Source organism: Amphiprion ocellaris, chromosome 4 (genome assembly GCF_022539595.1).
Source record: "Amphiprion ocellaris isolate individual 3 ecotype Okinawa chromosome 4, ASM2253959v1, whole genome shotgun sequence".
In the NCBI taxonomy this organism is placed as follows: domain Eukaryota; kingdom Metazoa; phylum Chordata; class Actinopteri; family Pomacentridae; genus Amphiprion; species Amphiprion ocellaris.
Window position 1 is genome coordinate 23,950,081 of NC_072769.1, and position 13,300 is coordinate 23,963,380.

Sequence of the window (13,300 nt, forward strand, 5' to 3'; positions counted from 1 at the left end):
AATGCAGATACCGTCTATCACCTTCTCCCCAGGCACCTCTGTGGAGAGCCTCAGAGAGAAAGAGTTGCATAATTTAACTGGGATATCTCACTTTTTTCACTTAACACGCTTCATGAGTGAGCCAAAGCATTAGTCAGAGAGTTTTCAGCCTTAAACATTTCAAAGGGAATAGCTGACGTTAAAAAATGAAGCACACTTTACACTGAGAACCCACCAGCAGAAGCTGTGAAACATCTGTACCGTGTTAACTCACAGAAATGGATGCTCTGCATTAGTGTTGCACATCATAGCTATGCTGTCTGCTAAAAAGTGTTGCATTCATTTGGTGTTACCTGGGAAAAAATGTTTGACATACTAAAATGGTAAAATTAATCTGCAATAGTTTTGATCATCCACTTTTTTAGTCATTGTTGCAGAAAAATTATGAAACAAGACATAAGTTTTCCTGTTTCTTAAATGTTAAAAATCCTTGCTTTTCTGCCGTACGTGAAACTATAAACTGTAAACAGAATATTTTTGGTTTAGTAGTTTAAAATAAATTGTTTAAAGAGTCATCTTTAGCATTGAGAACTTATGGCAGCCATTTTTAACTATTGTTGGACATTTTACAGACCAACTGATTATTAGTTAAAGCATTCAAGAGATTCATGTTAGCTGGAGCCCTAAATATATGCAGATATGTAGCTGCATGAAAAGATCATTTCGATCAGAAAGTGTTCATGATGACTGGTCCCAGCAGTGTGAAGAGTCCTGTACCTCCAAATAAGATTAGTGATGAACACTTCTGACCTTTGAGGCTAAGAAAATATTTAGCCAAATATAAATCAAAAATAAATATTTTTGATTGTGTAAACAGGAACTTAGAAAATATATCTCAATCTATGATTCAACTGGTCGCTTCTAAAGCTTCCAGAACAATCCTGTGGCCTTCATCAGTGGAGCGAGCTGAGCTGTCAGGGAGATAGTTTAGCAGGTATTACAATGCAAAACTGTACATATTATAGTGTTAATCTGTTCAGTAGTCAGATGACAGGAACAAACTGTCTCCATGACAACTGAGCATCTCCATGTGATAGGGAACGTCATGCAATATGGTTGAAGGTTTCAAGTAGCTGGACGTGATGCGAAACATTGTTGGTCAAGGGGTTTGAAAAGCTTTGATTTTAGAGATGCATAGTTTTGACAAGACTGAGACCTTCGTGTTAAAATTCCGCACAAACAGTTCACTGTAAAGAAAATGTTTAAATAACAATAATAATAAAAATAACGTAATAATATTAACAATTTATATTTGGTGTTTGACCAATTTTAGCCCAAAATGGACTTTACAGTGAATAAAAGATGATTTTCAGTGATTTTCAGATTATTATTATCATGTAAGGTTTTTTATATCAAAATGGAACTCAAAATGTTCAAACTTCGAATGAAGTAAGGTGATATACCATCAGTATACAAATCTACTTTCAATAAATTCACTGTCAATCTTAGCATAAAAGTACTCAAATTAGAAAAAAATATGGCACACACCAATATTTATTTTTCTTCTTTTTACTGAAAACGCTGAGCCAGTAGCCAGCTTCAGGGTACTGAGAAACAGAATGAGCAAAATACACCTGGGCATTTCAACAAATCAAACTGACAGGTAGAGAGCAGTCCTGAAGATATACACACTGAGAGGCAGGCCATGATGGGAAACCAATGAGGCATCTGGCTGTAATCAGTGTCAACATTAGTTTGGTGTTTAATTGAAAAACTCTTATTATTGCCTTCAGTTCCAGTGAGCTGTGTGATTGGTGATAGTCCAACTTAAATCAGCAAATTCTGTTAAATCACCTGTTTGTTATGTAAACTGGACTTCTGAGGATATTTTTCTTTGGTGTGATTTCAGTATTCCTCTGAATATCCGTCCAAATGGAAACAGCAGCAGTATGAAGTGAAGGCTGTCATGTAAGAGCAACAAATAGAGAGCAGGAGTTTAACTAGGCCGATGCAAGAACAGGCTGAATAGAAGCAAGGAGCAGGTGAGGTCAGAGACACAGTTTACATCCCAGCTCAAAGTTCAGCAGCGTATCAGGAAGTTAGAAAGAAAATGTTGGATAAAGCAAAATCATAAACCATAAACTTCATCTACTGGACAACCAGGTTAACCTTGTAAAGTTTTGTGGTGTTTTTCATTTCAAAAGTTTGTATCCCATTTTAAATGTCACAGCATGTAGCACTACTGTCAATGTTGGGCATAAAGTTTATCACCTGGGAGCATCAACCACCTGAGGGCCTCCTTTAAACCCGACTTCAGCTTCATTATCCCCCCAAGCACTCAGAAACTGACCAGCGCTGTTGAACTGGCTCGATTAGTTCATTGATCAACTGAGAAACACGGAAGGAAAACATTAACAATTTGGTGATTGATTACTAATTTAACTTGTTGTTTAACCAGAAAATGTAATGCGATTCTAACAAGAAAAGTACTCAGCGAGTACAGAACTCCTCCAAGGCTGCTCAGCTGCTGTATCATTTCCGACGGTTGAAATCTTGAAAGAATTTGTGGCAGAAATCATGGCGCCATAGAATGTGTCCATTTAATATAGATGCAAACACAAACAAAATGACCTTGCGCTGAGCACAGGTGTGTGTTATGCATGTGTACGTTACGTATGGATACTGAATCATGTGACCTAAATATGTAGCGGACGGCGGGAAATGATGGGACTCGGAAACGCCCCCACAATTTAATCAATTGTTCCTTGTATCATTTTGGACTGATAAGTCCCTAAGAACAAACAAGAAAAGCACTCAGAGAGTGCAGTACTACACCAAGGCTGCTCAGTTGTTGTATGATTTCCTGTGGATGAAATCTTTAAAAAATCTGTGGTCCACAATGGTGGATTTGTAGTAAGATTGCAATCATGTGATCATCAGCAGGCAGTAGTGACGCAGTGCTGTTATCTCACAATGATGCAGAAATCTTTAACAAATCCGTGGATCCAGACTATAAGCTGCATCACTGCCAAAATCTAATCACTTGGTCCTTGTGTCATTTCTGACTTTCCCTGAAAATTTCATCCAAATCCGTTTGTCTGTTTTTGAGCAATGTTACTAACAGACAGACAAACGGACAAACCAATGCCAATCGTCACATAACTCTGCCGGTCGTTGGCAGAGTAAATATTAGTTTTCTATGATGGAGCATCTTTGGGTTGTTGATTGTTGGTCCAGCACAGTCTCATACCAAAATGTGTAATATCTACATTAATTTCATAGCAAAGGCTGTAAAATTGTGAGATACCGGACTTGATTTCTGTCACTTTACACATAAAAAGACCAAAAATGTCCATGTAAAAAGGCTGGAGGGGAGGTGGCATGAACCCCAGAGCTTTCACTCAGGATTCAGGGTTTTAGTCTCCTGTGGGATGTTTGTTTTAAGGCATTTTCAGGTGGGGTTCACTTTTATTTTTAACTGTCATCTCTTGTTTTCACCCACTTTTTGTTATTGTTTACGCTGCAGAACTTCTTAGCTAGATTCAGAAAAAGATCACAGTTTGGTTTAAAATACACCCATGCAAACAGGAAACAATAAATTCATTCTTTTCTATGTTGCAAGGATGATGAGTAACCCAAAAACAGCCCCTGAAATGTCAGTATCTCATAAAATAATACATTTTTGCTCTATGGAGCAAAGCAGCTATAGGACATTTTTGTGAGACTGGCCTTCACTTGGGTGTCAGTTAAAAATGACACTTTTTTACACCAAATAGTCAATTATTTAAGAAAATAGCTGTCACACATATTAATAGTGAAAATAACTGTTGCCTCCAATCTCATGGTTCTCCTTTGATGAAATTATTGAACCTTGCCTGTGCAGCCTCTGCAAGTGAATGGCCAAATGTAGCTGATATTCTTCTTCAGTGCTGCAAATTTATGATAAATCAAATTACATACGCAATCTCGCCTTGCATGTAAAAGATAAGTTATCTTTATCCAGCTACATCACAGCATGTTAAAGGAATGACAACAAAATGAAGAAATGTCACCGTTTCCTCTCAGGAAAAAACTAAATCCAGATTCAGCTGATTCTGAGGGCCAAATTTCAGGGTTCAGTTACTGATGCTGGAGATAAGCAGCCATGCTGAGTGATCAGCCTCTGCTGCCCTGCCTCAGTGTGTATATCTGTCATGAGGGCATCTTTCAATCTAAAATCCCTCATTGTGACAGAATGGAAGGAAAAACAAGGAAATGGCAGCAAACAACAGTTGTACAAACTGACCAGTGCATTGTGTTTTAAAAGTCCAGTTCAGCAGGTTCAGGAAATTGGAAAAATGAGGCTCTCTCTTTGTGTCTGCCAACATGTTTTCAGGTGAGAGCATCTCTGCAGTCCCTCCTCAGACGTGACTGAGTGCTCTGCATCTATACTTCATGTCAACATGTTTCCCACCATCCAGCTGCAAACACTCCTCCCTCCTTTCATTAGTCCAAATCAACACAGAGGAGGGTCCATCCATCCCTGTCCAACTGGACACACTGATTTCCAGGGACTCTGATTGGCTGATGCTGGAAGACTGGCAGAGCAGTGCAGATCAGTCCTCCATAAGAAACCTGGAGACAATGTATGGATACAGGTTGGGGTAAAATTTATGAGGACGTTATTAAGATCACACATACTTAAGCTAAGCTCATCAGCTGTAGCTTCATGTTTGTTGTACAGACATGAGAGTGATAAAGTAGTTTTTTTTAATTATTTGGCTGTTTTCACCAAAGACAGACAGCTTTGGTTTGTTTTTCATCGTTACTTTGAGGATTTTTCTTTCTTCAAGTTTTTAAACACAAGTAAAGGGTTAAAGTATCAGAAAAATGAATTCTGACATGAATGAAGCTTTCTGTGTGCTTCATAATTACACTAACCTCTATGAATCAACAAGTGCAGCAACTAAAGCGTTGAAGCGGACGAGAAACTAACTCACTTGAGCTGAGAAGATCTCTGCTGCTACGTCTGCGACTCGGCCTCCTGCTCAGCTCCCGCCACCCTCCGGATGCTTTTGATTGACAGGTACATCTCCTCCTCAGGGTCGTAGTAATAAAACTTACTCAGGTAGGAGATCAGCGGTCTGCGGAGAGGTTAAAATAGACACCGAAGAATGAGCAGCCAAACTCAGAGGCTGGATTACGAACATGCAGACTTTCAAGGGCTCCAAAAAAACTAAAGGTTTACAGCTCTACATAACTTGAATAATGGCAAATATACTAGAAAATATCAACTGTATGAGGGCCTACATCTTCATATTGAAAAGGGATTGTGTCGAAATCTTGTTTCAAGACATTCTTCGCTTTACTTGAGCTCATTTTAAAATTTGTTGTCAAGTTTTTACTGCAGAAAACATTTCTAAAAAGTAGCATGTCATTACAGAACTGTAAGGCAACAACAAGCATCATTTCTTGTCATTAATACATCTAACAACTACTTTCTTTCATGATCAATACATGTCTTTTGTCTATATAAAATCTCCAATTATAGTTAAAATAGCTATCCTTATTCCATGAAGCCCAAAGTAACTTATTCAGATGTCATGTTTTCATTTCATGTTTTTTTTTTTTTTGTTTAAAATCACTCAAGTGATTAATCAATTGCCATTTTTGTGTCACAGTTACTTAACTTGATCATTTCAGCTCTACTGAGTGTTTTTTGATGACTGAGGAACTAAGATATGAACCTCTATAGCAGCAATAGGGACTCAATACCAAATGTTTGGCCTGCAGCCGTCTCTTGGTTAGTCTGGCTAGAACCATAACTGACTGAACCTCATATTACTCCAACCTGAAAAGTAACAGTCAAGATATTCTCCTGGATAAGTGAGAACTTAATTTTGCTACCATCAGGAAGATAAAAAGTCAATGAAGGATTAGACGTCTCCACAAGGCTTCACTGCAAAACATCTGATATTTGTTAAGATTCACAGTTGTGGACAAATTGGTAACAGACCCGCTGCAAAACAACCGAAGCACCTACTTTTTACAATTGTCGGGTTCTTCCCTTCAAGACCCAGTTCCTGAGCTTTAGGTTGGATACAATATCATTTTATTATTATGCATAATATTAAGCACAACAACAAGCCCACCATCTCTCCTTAACAACCTGATGTACACTACCATTCAAAAGTTTAGAGTCACACAGAAAGGTCCTTATTTTTGAAAGAAAAGCAGTTTTTTCAATGAAAACAACACTAAATGAATCAGAAATCCAGTCTAGACATTGTAAATGAAGTAAATGACTATTCTAGCTGGAAACAGCTGATTTTTAATGGAATATCTACATAGGAGTACAGAGGAACATTTCCAGCAACCATCACTTCTGTGTTCTAATGCTACATTGTGTTAGTTAATGGTGTTGAAAGGCTAATTGATGATTAGAAAACCCTTGTGCAATTATGTTAGCACATGAATAAAAGGGAGAGTTTTCATGGACAACAGGAAATTGCCTGGGTGACCCCAAACTTTTGAACGGTAGTGTATATGCTTGAATGTGTCTAGATTCATGTGACGCAGTTGAGCACAACTGCTAGTTAAATAGTCTTGTTGTGCTTCGTTGTGAACAAAGAGTCTAATGTTTCACCTCACACAGCGTGACCACAGCCTCTAAGATCGAGGAAGTTTCCACAAACTTGGAGTCAAAAACTTTGGATAAGTCTTAGAAAACCAGTAATTCATGGGGGAGCAGGGTTTTCCTGAGTGAAATGGTGCACATCCAAATGACCCAATAACTGTTAGGAGCTGAGTACCTGGGCAGTGGAAGCTCCTGGATGTGGTCGATGCGGACTATTTGTCGGATGCAGAAGCGACAGAGATGTTGTAGTGACTTCACGTTGCTGAAGCGAGATACAGGATACAGCAGCTGGACCGGAGTGGGAGGAAGCCCTGGAACAAACAGTGAAAAGTTATTCACTGATACATTTTGACCCAACCGGCAGCTTCTCCATCTCTGCAGTGCATCCTTTGGCTTAGGGCACACTGGGGGTCCAGTGACTATAACGCGCATCCCAGTTTAAATACAGCTGAAAGCCTTTTTTGAATATCATTCCTAACCCTAACCCTCCGCCTTTAAATACAAGAAACACTAAAAAAATAGTAAACACAATTTTTTCATAAAACTAACAGACAGCGACTTCCTTAAAACTACAACAGCTAAAAAAGCAACATTATCATTCATACAAAGTGTCTCTCTGTTGTCTGAGGAAATAGCTCCTAAAAGGAGGTGATTTTTTTTTTTTGTTGAGTTTTTTCGATGAAAGCTGCTGCCTGCTGCTTCCGTAAATGACCCTGTGATGGTAGCGAAAGTTTAAAAAACAGGAAAGTTGTGGCGTTAAAACAAAACAAGAGACTGAAACTCAATAAAAAGCTAATTGTCTGACGGTTCATCACTACCAGAAACAACCCACACATCTGATACATTTTTATCATTAACATATAGATCGTAGCCTTTTCAAAAAGCCTCATACTGCAGTATTTAACCAGCATGAGTAAAAACAGGATGGAATAATGCGTTCACTGGAGTAGTGATGGAGAAATTAACATTTATGGCCACAGGTTCATCCACCCATCCATCCATTATCTATACACCACTTAATCCTCACTAGGGTCACGGGGAGGCTGGAGTCTATCCCAGTGAAGGCAGGAGACACCTGGACAGGTCACCAGTCTAGCACAGGGCTACACATAGAGACAAACAATCACACTCACAACTACGGGCAATTTAGAATCACCAGTTAACCTCAGCATGCTTTTGGACTGTGAGAGGAAGCTGGAGTAACCGGAGAAAACCCACGCATCCACAGGGAGAACATGCAAACTCCATGCAGAAAGATCCCAGGAAGGCCGGGACACAAACTGGGGATGTTATAGCTACAAGGTGAAAAAGCTACCCACCAAACCACCGTGCAGCCTGTCACAGGTTCAGTGTAATATAATTATTAGACGCATAATCAATCAATCAATCAATCAATCAAAGTTTATTTGTATAGCCCTTTACAACAGCCCAAAGGGTGACCAAAGTGCTTCACAGTAAAAAACAAGAAAATAACTTGAAAACAATACAGTAAGTTAAAACAGGACAAACAATCACACTCGCACTCACACCTACGGGCAAATTTAGAATAATCAATTATTAACCTCATGTGATATTGCACAATTTATGTCTGATAAAATTTTACAAGGAAGGAATACAATTTCTAATTAGAAAACATTTATTTTCATCAAGAAAGATCTTTTTTTATTATTAGAAATCAATGGAGGTGTGGCCATAACTGTGTAATGTCTGGATGTGAATAATAATATTGACAGGGTATCCAACATGTCCTAAACGCCATCATCTTGGTTGGTTTCTGTCAGCTGTGAAACCAGCTTATAGGTGTATTACTGTCAGCTGGACTGGTGAAGTGCAGCAGGATGCAGTGACCTTTGAGAGATTGCACGTGGAAAAAATGCAGCAAACAGTGTGGATACCATTACACACACTTATAGTAAATACAAACCAGTTTCATACTGAATATTGTAGCATACCGTACAAATTTACTGTAAGACGTTAGAGTTTATGCCTAACCTCAAGCCCAACTGTATGTCGAGGACGCCCTGTGTTTATAGCTGCAGTCACACAATCATGAATCATTCACAGGTTGGATGCAGACACACAGACAGTCACATACATTCCTCCTTTCCTCCATCTCTCAGGCAGTTCTCACTAACTGGGAGCTCACATTCATTTTTGATCCGGTCAGGCTGCATGTGGCTATGTGGCCTATATTTTTTTACCTGGGACTCTGGAGCGGAGGAAGTAGAGGAATTTGCCGTTCTTGGAGTGCATGATGGCTCGCTCGATGAACTCCACCACAGAGTGGCAGCGGTCCTCGAACTTCGGGTGGCACCACAGACTGAATGTCCCTGGAGGCAGAAAGAAATGTTTTTCAGTTTCTGTCTGTATCACATGAAGCAACATCTGTACAGATGCAGTAAACACATAAAACAGAGATTTGTCCTTCACAGAACACACGTGATCATCAGGTTCTTCAAGTCACCCGTCATACCAAAATCTGTTCCAGATTAAGAGCTTAATTCTGACAGGATGGGGTGCAACAATTAAATGTGCCAGCTGTGCAAAAGTAGAACTGCACAAAAAGAAACTGACACCAGCTTGTAGAGCTTTAAGTTTGACATTGAGCCCTGGTGTCATGTTCCAACATCAATGCTGCATGTGTCTTCGGTTGTTCTTTTTACTTTTGGTTGTGTTGTCTGCATTTGCATTACATTTCTGTATTCATTGAAGTGATCTCACTTTGCAGCATTTTTCCTAAATACTGAATGTGTGCCACCAAATTAGTGGAGATATTTGGTTCATTTGATTGGGTTTTGTTAATTTGCATTCAAAGAATCTTACAGTGCATTGAGGAAGTGTTACTGAAATGATCCTCAACACAGATTAAAGCTGGAGAAACTCAGGCCTCAGGGAGACTGAAAGCTCATAGTAATAATAATATTTGTGAATATTGTAGTTATTGTGGCTGTGTGTGTGTGTGTGTGTGTGTGTGTGTGTGTGTGTGTGTGTGTGTGTGTGTGTGTGTGTATACACTGCTGTTCAAAAGTTTGGGTCACTTTAAAATGTCCTTATTTTTGAAAGCAAAGCCGTTTTTCATTTCATTTCATTTCATTTATTCATTTATTTTTAAAATGGGACAATTCGTATTGATGTACATTTTCATGTAAATACGATAGATTGTAGCCATACGGCTAATTTCCGTCTCAAGTCCCATTGGCAGATCAAAATTAGAGAACATCATAAAACCATAACTGAACAAAAACATATATATAAAAAAAACAAAAAAACAAAACAAAACGGTAACACTTAGTGGACATAACAGACAAAAGCTGAGATATCAAGGCAGCTACCAACCACTAATTAATTAACATTTACACATGATTATATTGCAAATATCTCTTTGTTGCTATTGCACATATCCCTCTACATTATTGCACATTGTCATACTACACTTATCCCTCTGTCACTATAACAAAGGGTCCGCTATATATATATCCCTCTGACACTGTTACATTTAATTGTATTGCACATTTCCCATTGCCAATGCCAATTTTTCAATGAAGATAACATTAAATGAATCAGAAACACAGTCTAGACATTGTTAATGTGGTAAATGACTATTCTAGCTGTGAAGATGACCATCTGTTCCATATAGCCATATGTTCGAGTACGGCAATGTCATCTATAAAATGGCCCGTAAGTGTGCCCTTACCAGGCTTGATGTCCTCCATCACTCAGCCATCCGTTTTGCTATCGGTGTACCTTTCTCCACCCACCATTGTGACCTTTTACAAACTGGTGGGTTGGCCGTCCCTTTCCACCAGGCCACTCCAGCACTGGCTTTTACTCATGTACAAGACCGTATCAGGGAAGACACCTCAACACCCCTTCAACCTCCTACACCCCTCCCATAACAACGACCACCTGAGGTCCAGTGATTTCATAACACTGCCTATCCACATGGTTCACACTGTCTTTGGCCCAGAATTCCTTTTGCTTTGCTGCAGCAATTGATTGGAATTCCCTCCAAAAATCTCTGAAATTGTCATCCCTTCCATCACTTTACATGTTTAAGCAGAAGCTGCAGCAGAGCCTAACTGACCGCTGTACATGCTGACTGTTTTCAATGAACTGCTAGCATTAACCCAGGCTGTTTTTAATCTCTGTTTAAACACTTGTATATATATTGGTTATTTGTTCTCTTTCTTCCTGCTAGGGCCTCTTGCCAGGTCATCATTGTAAATGAGAAATTCTTCTCAACTGATCTTACCTGGTAAAATAAAGAATTTAAAAAAAAAAAAAAAAAAAAACTGCTGATTTTTAATGGAATATCTCCATAGGGGTACAGAGGAACATTTCCAGCAACCATCACTCCTGTGTTCTAATGCTACATTGTGTTAACTAATGGTGTTGAAAGGCTAATTGATGATTAGAAAACCCTTGTGCAATTATGTTAGCACATGACAAAAGATGTGAGTTTTCATGGAAAACATGAAATTGTGTGGATGACCCCAAACTTTTGAACGGTAGTGTATGTGTTAGAGTTGATTTTTGCTGCTGTGATCTTGCATATGTGTAATTACTCCACCAAGGAACGCGGTGGAGTTATGTGACAATCGGCGTTGGTTTGTCTGTCTGTCTGTTCGCCATTTTACTCGAAAACGGACAAACAGATTTCATCCATGGATTTGTTAAGGATTTCTGTATCATTGTGAGATAGCAGCACGGTGTCACTGTAACTATGACAACAAGTGAACACTATGTCAGCTGCCTGATGATGATCACATGATTACAATCCTACTACAAATCCACCGCTGTGGACTACAAATTTTTTAAAGATTTCATCCACCAGCAATCATACAACGACTGAGCAGCCTTGGCGGAGTACTTCCCTCTCTGAGTGCTTTTCTTGTTTGCTCTGAGGTCTCTTACAAACGCTTGATCTCAGTGAGGCTTATTGAATAAATAAAACTAAATAAAACTTAACTTGAACTCCCCCCCTGCCTCAGGTCTTTATGCTAAACTGAGCTAACCATGTCCTGAATCTGTACTTCATTGGCTTATTTATCTCGCTTTCAAAAAGACAGAAACTTACTATTCCCCCACTGAGCAGTGCAAAAATATATCTCCTCATAGACTGCTACTGATCCAGTCCAGAGCAGTAAAATAATCACTGAAAACCATCTAAAATGAATGTACAGTATAAAATTATCAACAACCAGCCGCTCTGTAATCAGACACATCTGAACATGTCTAAACAGTGTGAGGGAGTTCACTTGTTGTGACCACCCAGTGGTTGTTTATCTGGAAGCTGCTCTGCCCTCGATTCATGCAAGGCCACGGTGCATTCATGCAAACAAGATTGTGTTGATGTGAACGTGTTGTGTCAGTCGTGGCTGTGCGTCTGAATAATGAATGTGTTTCCAGGCATGACTCTATGGCCTTATAATGGTGACTCATTAATGTACAGCCCCAGTTCTGTACATCTGCATGAGTGTGTGTGTGTGTTTGCCTGGTTACATATGCATCTTCCATGAGTCACCTTATTAGTTGGTCACAAATGTGGCTTCAGTTCAAATATGTACATGCTGTTATGTGAGTTATTCCTGCATCCATTTTACACTTTCACTTTATATGTTTGTTTGTTTATTGGTAATTGCTCTGTCTTTCTTTGTTCTGCACTAAAAATCACAATAAAATATTTACAGTAAATTCGGTAACTCTGTTGTATAAGAAAAGTATTCTGATTTCAAGCTTGTTTAAATTCAGATCACTTTTTACTGGAACAGTTTGGGTTTTTTTCTGTTGTAATGAAGTCTTTTTTAACAGAACTGTATCATTGAGGATACTGAGGTCAAATGTCTCTAGAAATGGGTTTAAATGGACTAACAATTATACAGTGTAACTTTTCATGTCTAAATGTTTTAAGATTAAAATAATGCAGCTGGGATTCAGAATGTCCTCGCCAGATTTATAGTCGTGGATGTGTACACAAGATGGTTAAATCACATGAAGGTAATTAGGAAGTCAGATGATAATTACACCAAAAATAATAAACCATTTAAAAACTGAATTATGAATTAAAAATCACAAAGTCTTGACCTTAGTGTCCTCACTTTGTGTCAGTCCAAGATGCTTCCCTTTTTGTGTTTTATCTTTATGAAAAAAAGATATGAATCTATTTTGTGTTATTATATTTTAAGGCGGCTGCTTTAAGGTTTATCTCTTGGGTCACATGTGATGTGTGGTTTTATTCTGTCCATTTATTGTGGAACTGCAATGTGGCGTCTAAAACAAATTTCCCCAAGGGGACACATAAAGTACAGCTTATCTTATTTTATCATATCTTACATTATTTGTTATTTTATAGGAAAAAAGTTTGACCTGGAGGATTCACTCAAAATCATACTTCAAATAGCTTCTTCAGGTGCAAACATAAAATGAACTCTTTCACCTCTGTTTAGTGCACAAATGTGTCTGCATGGACATCTGTCTGTTTTATTTTACCCTCTTTTAACTGAGGCCAAGACTCTCTTTTATAAGAGTGCCCTGGAAAAGACAAGCAGCAGCACAAACAGACGTTAAACTAAGTAAGGTTTAAATAAAGATTAGCAGTGTGTTAGAGAACCATAAAATCACAAAACTATCTGTTTTAAGTCATCAATGACTAAATCAAACAGGACAATGTGAGTCTGTCATGTACATCAGAAAGTTGCTTTGAAT

The 13,300-nt window shown here is 38.6% G+C and overlaps 1 protein-coding gene across 2 annotated transcripts in view; it reads right to left on the bottom strand.

The window, feature by feature from the left end:
- Positions 1–1,515: 1,515 nt before the first annotated feature.
- socs7 (suppressor of cytokine signaling 7) overlaps positions 1,516–13,300 on the bottom strand; it is a 29,847-nt gene continuing 18,062 nt past the window's right edge. For both annotated transcript variants that reach the window (XM_035950877.2, XM_023276103.3), the window contains 4 exons: positions 8,797–8,925; positions 6,771–6,906; positions 4,959–5,102; positions 1,516–4,593 (listed from right to left, as the gene is read on the bottom strand). In XM_035950877.2, coding sequence (XP_035806770.2) covers positions 4,982–5,102; positions 6,771–6,906; positions 8,797–8,925 — 386 coding nt within the window. In that variant the 3' untranslated portion in view covers positions 1,516–4,593; positions 4,959–4,981. The remainder of the gene's footprint in view (positions 4,594–4,958; positions 5,103–6,770; positions 6,907–8,796; positions 8,926–13,300) is intronic.